The sequence below is a fragment of the Schistocerca piceifrons genome, chromosome X, assembly GCF_021461385.2.
Source record: "Schistocerca piceifrons isolate TAMUIC-IGC-003096 chromosome X, iqSchPice1.1, whole genome shotgun sequence".
In the NCBI taxonomy this organism is placed as follows: Eukaryota; Metazoa; Arthropoda; class Insecta; order Orthoptera; family Acrididae; genus Schistocerca; species Schistocerca piceifrons.
In genome coordinates this window covers 433,244,223-433,257,237 of record NC_060149.1, presented here as the reverse complement: position 1 = coordinate 433,257,237, position 13,015 = coordinate 433,244,223, and the positions used below count along the sequence as shown (strand labels likewise).

The window sequence follows — 13,015 nt, the reverse complement described above, 5'->3', positions numbered from 1 at the left end:
AGACTGTGTAGTCTCAACAGTAAAACTTGGAGGCAGTGGTGTTATGGTGTGGTCGTGTTTCTCATGGAGGGGGCTTGCCCCCTTGTTGCTTTGTGTGGTACTTTCACAGCGCAGGCCTACATTGATGTTTTAAGCACCTTATTGCTGCCCACTGTTGAAGAGCAATTTGGGGGTGGTGACTGCATCTTTCAACACGATTGAGCACCTGTTCATAATACATGGCCTGTAGCGGAGTGGTTACACAACGATAACATCCCTGTAATGGACTGGCCTGCACAGAGTCCTGACCTGAATCCTATAGCACACCTTTGGGATGTTTTGGAATGCTGACTTCATGCCAGGTCTCACGAACCAACATCGGTACCCCTCCTCAGTGCAGCACGCCATGAAGAATGGGCTACCATTCCCCAAAAAACCTTTCAGCACCTGATTGAACATATGCCTGCGAGAGTGGAAGCTGTCATCAAGGCTAAGGATGGACCAACACCATATTGCATTCCAGTATTACTGATGGAGGGTGCCACGAACTTTTAAGTCATTTTCAGCCAGGTCTCCGAATACTTCTGATCACATAGTGTAGCTTTCGGCCAGTAAGGCCTTCGTCAAAATTAGACGAAAAACACACACACATACACACTCATGCAAATGCAACTCAAACACACATGACTGCAGTCTCAGGCAACTGAGGCCACATTGCGAGCATCAGAACTAGTGCATATGTGTGTGTGTTTATCGTCTAATTTTGATGAAGGCCTTACTGGCCAAAAGCTATATTTATTACAGTCTTTCGTTTTGTCTATCTGCAAATCAGCATCTCCGTTATATAGTGGGTAGCAACTTTCCTTTTCACAATATTGTTACATTCCATCCTGGATTTTCCATTGTTTGAATAACACATCAGCTGTTCCCTATCTCTCACATTTTAGTATATGAAGATACTGGGGAATTGCTAGCAGATTATAAAGGAAATTACTTACAAACCTCTTGCATGACTTATCATAGAATATTGCTCAAGTATATGGGAGCCATTTCAGATATGACTAACAGGGGATACTGAAGGACCTGAAATGGCAGACAGTTGAAGATAGACACCAACTATCCCCTAAAGCCCTACTTACAGTTTCAGGAACAATTGTTAAGTGAGAAATATACTACAACCTTCTAGGTACCACAAAGACAATATTAGACAAATTACAGTGTGCATAAAGGCATTTATTTAAGCAGTAACTCTTCCCGTATTTCATTCGTGAATAGAACCATAATACGTCATACATTGGCATGTACCCTGAGTCAAGCATTTCACAGGTGATTATTGATGATTATTTGTTTCAAGGGACTAAATTACTTGGTCATCAAGCCCTCCATTCTGTGAGGAAAACACATAAAAAGGTAAAAAGTGAAAAAAGTGGGGACATGGCTGCTCCAACTATATAAGCAAGTCAAAGAGTTTAAAAAGGGCGTGACAGTGTTTGTAACAAGATAGGTACAAGAAAATTGAGATAACTCAGGCAGCAGTCTGAATGCACAACAAGATGAGTGGGGAAGAAAGTAACCTGTGGTCATAGGAGGGGGGAGGGGGTACACCTGCCACAAGGGGAGGCTCTCTGGCCCCCATCCCCCACACACACAAACAACCTCTAACACTGAAAGTGGGGGGTGGGGGTTACAGTTTAGTGTCAAGTCCACTTTCCCTCAGGAAATTCAACACTTTGGTAGTGGCTGTCTCGTCACCTGCAAGCATCTGAGGTAGTGAGGTAGGCAAACTGAGAGCATGCCACAGATCAGCCAGCAGGGCACACTCAACAAGAACTTGCACTATCATCAGTAGACTACCTCAGCTGCAGTTTGGAGAATCCTCCCGATGCAGAAGGAACTTGCGGGGGAGTCTTATGTGGCCAGTGTGTAGTCAACATAACACAACGGCATCTTTCTGAGAGGCCTGTGAAGATGTACATCTCAGCTTAGTGGACTGCTTAATCACTCTTAACTTGTTTTGGGTCATAGTAGCCTGCCATTCCAACTCCCAGAGCCTCAAAATATTGTGCTGAAGTTGTAATCTTAACTCAGAGCCTGGTATTCCAACATCAAGTTGATCCCCTGTAGTGTCGTCTTTAGTGAGATGATCAGCAAGTTCATTTCCTGGAATGCCTATGTGGCTCAGAGTCCAGATGAAGGTCACAGTCTTTCCAGATCCACATATGTCAACCAGTAGGTCCTGGATGTTGATGACCAAAAGATTTTTGTGATAGCACAGGGATATGCCTTTTAAGCAACTCGTAGAATTGTTACCGATCAGAAAGTTCATCGTGGCAAGGAATTTGACGTACAGCAATGCCTGAGATATAGCAACCAACTCTGCAGTGTATACACTGCAGGCGCTTGGCAGGAAGTGCTTCTTGTGTCCCCTTGCGTGTATAGAAGCGTAACCAACCCCGTCGTTCACTTTCAATCCATTTGTGTAGGTGCATAACGAATTAGAATGATCATGGAGAATCGAACGAAACAGATGTCAGAGAAGGTTAGAATCAGCATCCTTCTTGGGGCCACAAAAAAGGCCCATCCATATCACAGGACAGGGTACAGACCAACGGGGGTGGGCTCGAAAGGGAGCCCTATGAACGCACACTAAGGGAGGCTGTTGGAGGTCTCTCAGTAGAGTATCAAGTCGGATACCAGCTGGTCTATCCAGTTTAGGGTGGCGTGCGAATAGCCTGAACTGTTGGTTGCGGAACAGAGTTGAGTGACATGGTTGAGCAGGCATGAGACTGACTGTGACTGCATAATCAGCCACAAGTTGCTGCTGTCTAACAGAAGGGCACTGGGTTCTGCCAGGTGGCTGTCAACAGGGCTTGTACGAAAGCCCCCATTGCCAACTGCACACCAGTGCAGTGAACAAGGTTCAGCAATCTAAGTGCGGATGGTGCTGCCACCCCATAGGCAACACATCCATAGTCCAAGTGGGATAAAATAAACACTTTGAAAATCTCAGAAGAACTACGTGGTCTATGTCCCATGAGGAGTTACTAAGGATACAGAGATAATTTAGCTTCTTCGTGTGGGTGGACTTGAGCTGGTGGACATGTGGCAGGCAAGTCAGCTTCTTCTCAAATAAAATACCCAAGAACAGAAAGTTTCAACAACTTCAAGTAAATGGTCACTAAGATAAATTTTTGGGTGCATGTGCACAGTCTGCAAAAATGCACAACTTATGATTTTGTAGGTGAAAACATAGCCATGATTCAAAGTCCAGTCATGTACTCTCCAGACAGCCCCCTGAAGCTGACACTCTGCTGTGTGCAATGATGCTGAGCACACAAGTACAAGCAAAGATCATCCACATACAGTGGCAGAGAGACAGTGGGGGCCACTGCATTTTTGATGCCACTGATGGTGATAGCAAACAGTGTTAAGCTCAGAACTAATCCCTCAGGTACTCCCAGTTTCCTGTACATATTTGTTGCCGAGAGTTGAGCTTATCCAAATCTGGAAAAATCGGAGATAGGAAAGTCTGGATAAAAATGGGTATACTGCCCCAGAAACCCTACTCATGCAGTGAAGACAGGACATGATGTCACCACATGGTATCATATGCCTTCTGTAGGTCAAAGAACACGACAATCAGATGTTGGTGATGTGTGAAAGCATTGTGCACTGCAGATTCCGAATGAACTAGGCGATCTGTGGTGGACTAGAAGGCCCAAAAGCCTTTGTGATATATGCCTTCCAGCTCCAAGGCACCACCAACAACTGCAGTTGACCATTTGTTCGAATAGCTTATGCAGACCATTTGTCAGAAAGATCAGCCAGTAGTTAGTTAAAATGTGTGGGCCCTTTCCCAGTTTCGGGACTGTAGTGATACTACCCTCATGTCATAGAGTGTGAAATTTTCCTTCCCGCCAAATATAAATAAAAAGTCTGAGAATATGTTGCATGATGTCACCACGAAGATGTTTGAGCATTTGGTTATGGATTTTGTCAGGTCCAGGGGCCGATTTTGACACACTGCCAAAGCACTGTGAAGCTCCCATTCATTGACAATAGCATTATATGATAGAGAGTCGTGTGCATGGAAGGATAGTGGGCAGCAGTCAGCAAGATTTTTATGGGTTAGGAAAAGAGGGTGGTAATTACTGCAAGCAGGTACTTCAGCAAAGTGAGCCTCAAAACAGTCGGCAAGCACCACGGAATCAGTACACGTGTTACCATTGACAAGAATGTCAGGAGCCGCTGTGGGTGGTAGACAGCCACAAATGCAATGGAGATTAGACCATACTTGGGACGATGGAGTGTAGGGTCGCACAGATGATACATATTGCTCTCAACATTCCTGCTTCCTTTTCTTGATTAAAAATCACATTTTCACCTGGAGTCTCTTGAATGCTATTCAATTATGCATTGAAGGATAGTGCTTGTGCCATTGAAGCACCCTGAAATGTTCCCTGATAGCTGTTGTTGGGATGAGCCAGAGGAGTAAGGGATTGTTGGTCACAACGGCTGCCCTCATGGGATGCCTGTCCACATGCCCAATAGATAGACTCACTAGAACAGTGGGAGGACATGTGTCCAAACCTCTGTCATGTAAAACATCTCAACATCTCATCGGAGGAGGAAGATAAGGCCTGACATCACACTTATAAACCATGACCATAACCGTCTTGGGTAAAATGTTGCCACTGAAGGCCAGGATAAAAGCTCCATTGTCCACTCTATTATCTTTGGGTGCCTTCTGGATGTGGTGAATAAAATGGACTCCACACCGTGTCAGATTAGTACGCAGCTCTTCATCATTTTGCAGCATTTGGCCCAGATGGAGGATAACACCTCGATTCTGTTGAGCTTGTTATGAGGAGAAATGATGCCTAGTATATCTCCTATCTTTACACACGCCTGAGGTGCATGTGATCGGTTGGCGTGCGATGTTTTGATCAGCAAAGATGCACTTCTCATACTCTTTATTTCTGAAACCTCCCCAAATCAATCCTCAACATTTTCAACAAAAAACAGTGGCTTCGTTGTAGCTAAAGGTCAACCATCAGTTTGGAAACAAACCAAAAACTCAGCAAACTGTCCACTTCCATTTCTCCTTATCTGGCTCTCATCTTGAGCCATGGTCAAAAACGGAAATGCCATAAGATTGTAAACCTCTGTGTCAAAATCACTGTTTCTGACTGTTGAGACAGCTGTGTTGGCACAGCCGCCATCAAGTTTGATCAATTTCATTGCAGACTATCCACCCCAATGCCACTCACTCTGATCACAGGCTCTCCCTATGGGCACTATCCCGCCAATGCAAAGGCCACCTGGCTCAGCAGCCATTGCCTGAAGTCCCAGTACCCTAAAGTTGATAGGTACCTACTCCTTAGCTAACACGAGGAGGTATCAGGCATCAGCAGTGTGATCCCTGCATTGTCAGGGGCTACCTCCGAGAGGGTACATGACAACCACACCATGATGGACTGGCTACTGTGCCAGATTTCAGGTGCAGAGGAAGATCCACTTGACTGGTAGGTGCAAAAGATAACAGTGCATAGTGGACAGTTAATGCATGACAGTAAGGTGTCCTTTCCCAAGTGGTCCGCACTTCTGTAAAATTTGGGAAGTGGAGGTCAAACCCAAAATGGGGACCAGAATTTAAAATGCCAAAAAATGTGAGGGGAAAAAGTGTCAAAAATCAAAAACCTTAGGACGTCCACAGTATAGTCAAAATACCAAGGTAAAAACATGACCAAATAACAAGAATCCTATTAGTCACCTCTTACGACAGGCAAGGAAGGGCTGCGGGTCTATTCTACCTTTTTCTACAACTCACATTCCACCTAGTACTTTCCATTGCCATCTTAGATTTAACAGTTTATGTCACCACCTTTCTTCAATAAAAGAGAATGGGGAATCAAAGTAACAATGGATGAAGTAAGTGGTATGGTTGTGGTTTTGTGTGGGGGGGGGGGGGGAGGGGGGGGGGAGGGGGGGGGGGGTAAAATGTGATATGATGTGATGCGACTCAGGTCACTATATTTATTCATATTTCAGATACAGGAATTCATTTAAGATACATGAATACATTTCTAAACACAATTCTGTATACACTAGTATGCGCAGTTATGGATACTGCATGTCAGTGTGTGGTGGTGGTGGTGTTTGTTTTTTATTTTTATTTATTTATTTATTGTTCCGTGGGACCAAATTAAGGAAAAGTCTCCATGGTCATGGAACGAGTCAATACATGAAATTATAACACGATATTAGAAACAGATAAAATGAAATATAAAAAAAACATATTCAGGTGACAAGTCGTAAGTTTAAATAAAGAAAATCAACAATGTAACACTGGAATTTGCTTAATTTTTTAGCTCTTCCAGGAGCTCCTCGACAGAATAGAAGGAGTGAGCCATGAGGAAACTCTTCAGTTTAGACTTAAAAGAGTTTGGGCTACTGCTAAGATTTTTGAGTTCTTCTGGTAGCTTATTGAAAATGGATGCAGCAGAATACTGCACAAGAGTCAAGGAAGTGCAATCCACATGCAGATTGGATTTCTGCCTAGTATTAACTGAGTGAAAGCTGCTAACTCTTGGGAATAGGCTAATATTGCTAACAACAAATGACATTAAGGAAAATATATACTGTGAGGGCAATGTCAGAATTCTCCAACTATTGAATAGGGGTCGACAAGAGGTTCTCGAACTTCCACCACATATAGCTCCAACAGCCCATTTTTGAGCCAAAAATACCCTTTTTGAATCAGAAGAATTACCCCAAAAAATAATACCATACAACATAAGCATATGAAAATATGCAAAGTACATTACTTTTCATGTTGAAGTGTCACTTATTTCAGATACTGTTCTAATGGTAAATAAAGCAGCATTTAGTTTCTGAACAAGATCCTGCACATGGGCTTTCCACAACAGCTTACTATCTATCCGAATGCCTAGGAACTTGAACTGTTCCGTCTCGCTTATAATATGCCCATTCTGTCTGATCAAAATATCGGTTCTTGTTGAATTGTGAGTTAGAAACTGTAAAAACTGAGTCTTACTGTGATTTAGCATCAAATTATTTTCCACAAGCCACAAACTTATTTCATGAACTACATTATTTGATACTGTTTCAATATTACACACAAGATTCTTCACTACCAAGCTGGTGTCATCAGCAAACAGAAATATTTTTGAATCGCCTGTAACACTAGAAGGCATATCATTTATATAAATAAGAAACAGCAGTGGCCCCAGCACCGACCCTTGGGGAACGCCCCACTTAACAGTGTCCCATTGGGACTGAACATCACTACCACTCTCAATATTGCGGAATTACCTTCTGCTTTCTGTTCTTAAAGTAAGAGGTGAACCAATTGTAAGCTACTCCCCTTACTCCACAATGGTCCAACTTCTGCAGTAATATTTTGTGGTCAACACAGTCAAAAGCCTTCGTTAAATCAAAGAAAACACCTAGTGTTCGCAACCTTTTATTTAATCCATCCAAAACCTCACAGAGAAAAGAGGATATAGCATTTTCAGTTGTTAAACCATTTCTAAAACCAAACTGAACATTTGACAGCAAATTATGTGAATTTAAATGCTCCAGTAACCTTGTATATACAACCTTCTCGATAACTTTAGCAAACACCGATGGCATAGAAATAGGTCTAAAATTGTCAACATTATCAGTGTCTCCCTTTTTATAAAGTGGCTTCACTACCGAGTACTTTAATCAGTCAGTAAACCGACCACCCCTAAAGGAAAAGTTACAGATATGGCTAAGTACTGGGCTAACATACATAGTGGTGGTGGTGGTGGTGGTGGTGGTGGTGGTGAAAATGATGATGATGATGGTGATGCCTGATTAATAAGCCATTATTCAGCAACACTTTGAATAATGTAGATCAATGTTTTCATCTGTCTGATCAGGAAGGCCACATCAAAATGAGAAATGATTGATCATGTGTAAGCAATTGGTAAATGATTGCAGGCACTGTATTCAAACACAAGTTGCATGAATCTGTAACATACAGAAGGTGTCTCAAGAGTGGATTGAGCAGAGGAAAATAAATATTAAAACTGACGCATATTGATGGAATATGTAGATTGTAACTGATGGAAGAGTCCACACAGAAAATAGTCACACGTAATAAGGGAGCTCTCCATCTACTGATAGAAAACCCTATCAGCTGTGCCACTGCACATAACTACTGCCTATGAAACACCCTTTTGGGAAATTTGTGTGATGTTCTTTCGAGGGTCAAAGTTCTTCATGCTCCTTTCTTAACATGACTACAGGAAAGCAGTTACAACTAGAGGTGAAACATTTCTACTCTAGGTGAAGTATGCACTCTGCTGAAAATTAGTGGCAACATGACCACTATCAATCAAAGTACCTACCACATGTGATATCTAAGTAATCATACAATACACACAAAAGCAGGCTGCGCAGCATACCACTGGCAGAAAAAGATGTACTGAATACTGGAAACAAAATCTTGTGAAAACTGTAAGATTTCCATAACTAACTGAATAAAATCATTTAAATGTCTGAACGGATTAACAAAGGGCTTAATTTTCCAAATATACATTTGAATACAATTTTTATGTATTTTCTTAACTTGAAAAATATTTAACACTCAATATGAAAGATTAGCATTTTCTGAAGATCACATGCTTCGATGCATATGATGGAACAAACTGTTTTTATCTGTGTGAGATCTGATGTATAGAAATAACTAGAAAATCTTAATTATCACACAATGAACTGTTATGGTTTTAACCATTTCAGTATTAGGAGATCCATAAAGAGATACAGAAATACAGTACATTGATAATTTTTACTTCTGGACCGTCTAACTACAACTGAATGATATAATTTTCATGCTGTATGTATTTTGCCTTTTTTCTCTACCTGGCATCTTCAATAGCCTGAAATATGTACATATTTTTACTATTTAGTTTACACTTTGAGGCAATTTATCTATAGGTTATAAACAATTCTGGTGGTTGGATAGAGAGACATTGCCCCACGAGATAAACTAAATAGTAAAAATATGTACATATTTCAGGCCACTAAAAATGCCTTGCAGAGAATAAAGGCAAAATGCGTATGGAACGAAAATTGTTTTTTATTCAGTTGTAGTTAGACAGTTCAAAACTAAAAATTATCAATATACCACAACATTACCAAGCAGCTGAGGAAGACAGGACTACAAAAGTTAAAAATGTTAGATACGGAATTATCACCCACATGTCACAAAGGTGTTGATAGTTTCCGACTTCTTGACCATCCAGTGCAAAATGAGAGGTGGCTCAAATTCCAAGTTTCCATAGGTAACCAAATATTGCACTCCAGTGTTGCAGATGAAGTCAAATCTATAAATCTATTCTGAATAAAAACAGTGCTTTGTAGTATTTACTGCATAGAAATTTTCAGCAGTGGTTGGGCATGTGAACATTGCACAGAACATTACATCTCAGCCTCTGACATGTATTCCATATAACTGCAAAAGTAAATATCTTAATTAGTCTTATCCTATGGGCTACAAAATTTTTTGTTATTTTATTGTGGTAGTTAGTGTTTTTGTCTCCAACTTTAAAATAATTGATAGTGCCTGATGAAGGGCCACTCATGATTTAAGGAAGTTGCTCTCAATTTCAAACTGTAAGTGGTTTACTTCAGCCATTATTTGTCTATAGTAAATGGCGTCAAAAAGAATGTGACTTGTACAGAACATTCTGCATGTTCTTTGTCTTTCTAACTATCCCTTTTAAGATTCTAATCTCTGATTCTTTCTTCCAGCCATCAGCTACCCTTCTCACCCTTCCCCCTTTTCTCCTCACCACTACACTACTCAACACACACATCATGTGTGTGTGTGTGTGTGTGTGTGTGTGTGTGTGTGTGTGTGTGAGAGAGAGAGAGAGAGAGAGAGAGAGAGAGAGAGAGAGAGAGAGTTTTCTGTTTTACTTAGCTCTGCAGGAAGGCACTGAAAGCTTATTAATGTTCCCAATGTTGTTTATGTTCCTACTGTCCGCTCAACACCTCAACTGTAGGATGAGTTGCTATTTTTACTCTTCCCTTCCACCCAGGGTTTTCTATTTTCATATCTATAAAAACTAGCTTCATATTAAGTGTATGATCACTGACTTCATGCCATCAGTTTCACAACATGTGAAAGCTGGGTTCCACCCATGACAAATTTTATTGGTGTTATTAAATCAACTACATCAACATACAAAAAATACCAAGTCAAGAAGTTTATAACATACTGAAGATAAACAAAACAAAGTGTGGCACACTATCTTTTTTCCTATTTGGCACATTAGATACAATGTATGTACATTTGTTGCTTTAAACAATAAATTTTAGCAAACACATACTTTGTATTTCAAGAGCAAAAAGCACAAACACCTTTTTTCATATACAGTAATAAATTTGTACTGGTTTTCTGTCACAATGACAACAGCAGATCATATAAGGTTCTTAACTCTATTTAAATATCATCTACCAGAAATATTAGTTCCACAAAAATTACCTGCTAATACTGAACAATAGAATATAGAAACTGTAACTTGTAATATACAAAATGAAAAGTATATTTTTTTATAAAAATTTCTTTTCAATTACTTGAACAAATGAGGCACTCATGTGTGTCTTGAAATTTGTGTACCACTCAGTGACTTGTATTCTCCTTGCAGCTTTTTCTTCAATCGTCAACTGTGATTCCTGGTGAAGCACAATATGAAGCTGGTGCCAGCTTTTAACATAAATAATTGGGGCCCCATACTGCTTCAATAACCTTAGTGGAGAGTCTGCAGACGTATCACAGTTTCCTGGAGTAACAACATCTTCTACAACAGGGACACTTCCTAATGACATTGCTTCATAAATACGGTAGCACTCAGTATTTTTTCCCACTGGACTAAGTGTTAAGTCTGATTTAAGAATTGCTGACATATATATCTTGAGCGTTTCTGGAGTTTCACTTGGCTGCCACCTGAGACAGAAATGTCAGAAGAATGAATGAAAAGATTTTACAAAGAGAATCTAAAGAATACATACTAGAGGTACTGTAAGAAAACACACACACACACACACACACACACACACACACACACACACACAAAGTCTTCTGTGAAAAGGTTATAACTATGGAGCTGTGTTCATTGGACAGCTTTCTTCGTGGATGCAATCAACTAGTCACATACACAAACTGTCAAGGCTATATTTTGACAAAAAACAGAATCAGGAACCAAATTTTAGAGCAATCTGCTCAGCACAATGCAGTGAACTTCCAATGGATTTTTGATCAGCCATGTTATCTGGATCCTGATGATAATCACCTTTTCTAAGTTTTGCAGATAGGAATTATACCTCCTGAAGATCCTATGGATTTGTAACCCTCCTAGTCTCAATGTCCAGCAGTCTTAGCTTGCCAACTGCCTTTTCTCATGTACCCTGTTACACTAGAAAACTGTAACCATCTTTCTTTCTTAACCTACCCATAATAAGTCCACACTTAATCACCTTGCCACCTGTACCTCAGTCCCCAATTTCTCACATATTAATAATGCTTATTTTTAGGTTTATCATTCCATTCTCTCTTGCTCTGGGGCTTCTGCTCACTTTCCTCGTTCCCACTCACTAATCCAGGTGCCAGAAACAAGACCACTACCCCATTAGAAGGGTAACGGTTCTGAAAAAAATACATGTGCTGTAGATCTCATAAACAATTATTTTACAACAAACAACACAGCATATAACATGTAAGGAATGTTCTTTGGGATGCTTTTATAGTGCAATTTTTTGTTCCATATGATAATTTTGAATAAATGTAACTCACAAAGTGCTACCTTACATTCACTGCACTGGTAGCTAGCACTTCTGTAGCACACAATTCTGCTTAGTCTCTTGCCGCTCTAGGAACACACTACACAGTATTCTCAGAAGTTTGCCCCTTGCTTATCATGTGTACATGTCATTTGTCCCCCTTACACAGTGCCAAAAAATTCCCTCACTTACAACATTTGAAACCTTTCATTGCATGAGGTAATGTACCTGAATTTTCATGTTCCCACAAAAGCAGTATTTGTAGCCTCCATCTCTGAAATACTGGATTTTCTTTTGTACTCTGTAGTAAATGGTTCAGAGCACTATGATGGCAGTGGAGCTATACAGGGTGGTCCAATGACAGTGACCGGGCCAAATATCTCACGAAATAAGCGTAAAATGGAAAAACTACAAAGAACGAAACTCGTCTAGCTTGAAGGGGGAAACCAGATGGCGCTATGGTTGGTCCACTAGATGGCACTGCCATAGGTCAAATGGATATCAACTGCATTTTTTTAAAATAGGAACCCCATTTTTTATTACATATTCGTGTAGTACGTAAGGAAATATGAATGTTTTAGCTGGACCACCTTTTCCGCTTTGAGATGGATGGCGCTGTAATAGTCACAAACGTATAAGTACGTGGTATCACGTAACATTCCGCCAGTGCGGACGGTATTTGCTTCATGATACATTACCCGTGTTAAAATGGACCGTTTACCAATTGCGGAAAAGGTCAACATTGTGTTGATCTATGGCTATTGTGATCAAAATGCCCAACATGTGTGTGCTAAGTAAGCTGCTCGGTATCCTGGATGACATCATCCAAGTATCCGGACCGTTCGCCGGATAGTTACGTTATTTAAGGAAACAGGAAGTGTTCAGCCACATGTGAAATGTCAATCATGACCTGCAACAAATGATGATGCCCAAGTAGGTGTTTTAGCTGTTGTGGCAGCTAATCCGCACATCAGTAGCAGACAAATTGCGCCAGAATCGGGAATCTCAAAAACGTCGGTGTTGACAATGCTATATCAACATCGATTGCACCCGTACCATATTTCTATGCACCAGGAATTGCATGGCAACGACTTTGAACGTTGTGCACAGTTCTGCCACTGGGCACAAGAGAAATTACGGGACTATGACAGATTTTCTGCATGCATTCTACTTAGTGACGAAGCATCATTCACCAACAGTG

At 40.7% G+C, this 13,015-nt stretch overlaps 1 protein-coding gene across 1 annotated transcript in view; it reads right to left on the bottom strand.

Annotated features, from left to right (window-relative positions):
• Nucleotides 1-10,186: 10,186 nt before the first annotated feature.
• Nucleotides 10,187-13,015, bottom strand: part of LOC124722034 (ribitol-5-phosphate xylosyltransferase 1-like) — a 38,049-nt gene continuing 35,220 nt past the window's right edge. Inside the window, exon 4 of the mRNA XM_047247223.1 lies at nt 10,187-10,981. Coding sequence (XP_047103179.1) covers nt 10,588-10,981 — 394 coding nt within the window. The 3' untranslated portion in view covers nt 10,187-10,587. The remainder of the gene's footprint in view (nt 10,982-13,015) is intronic.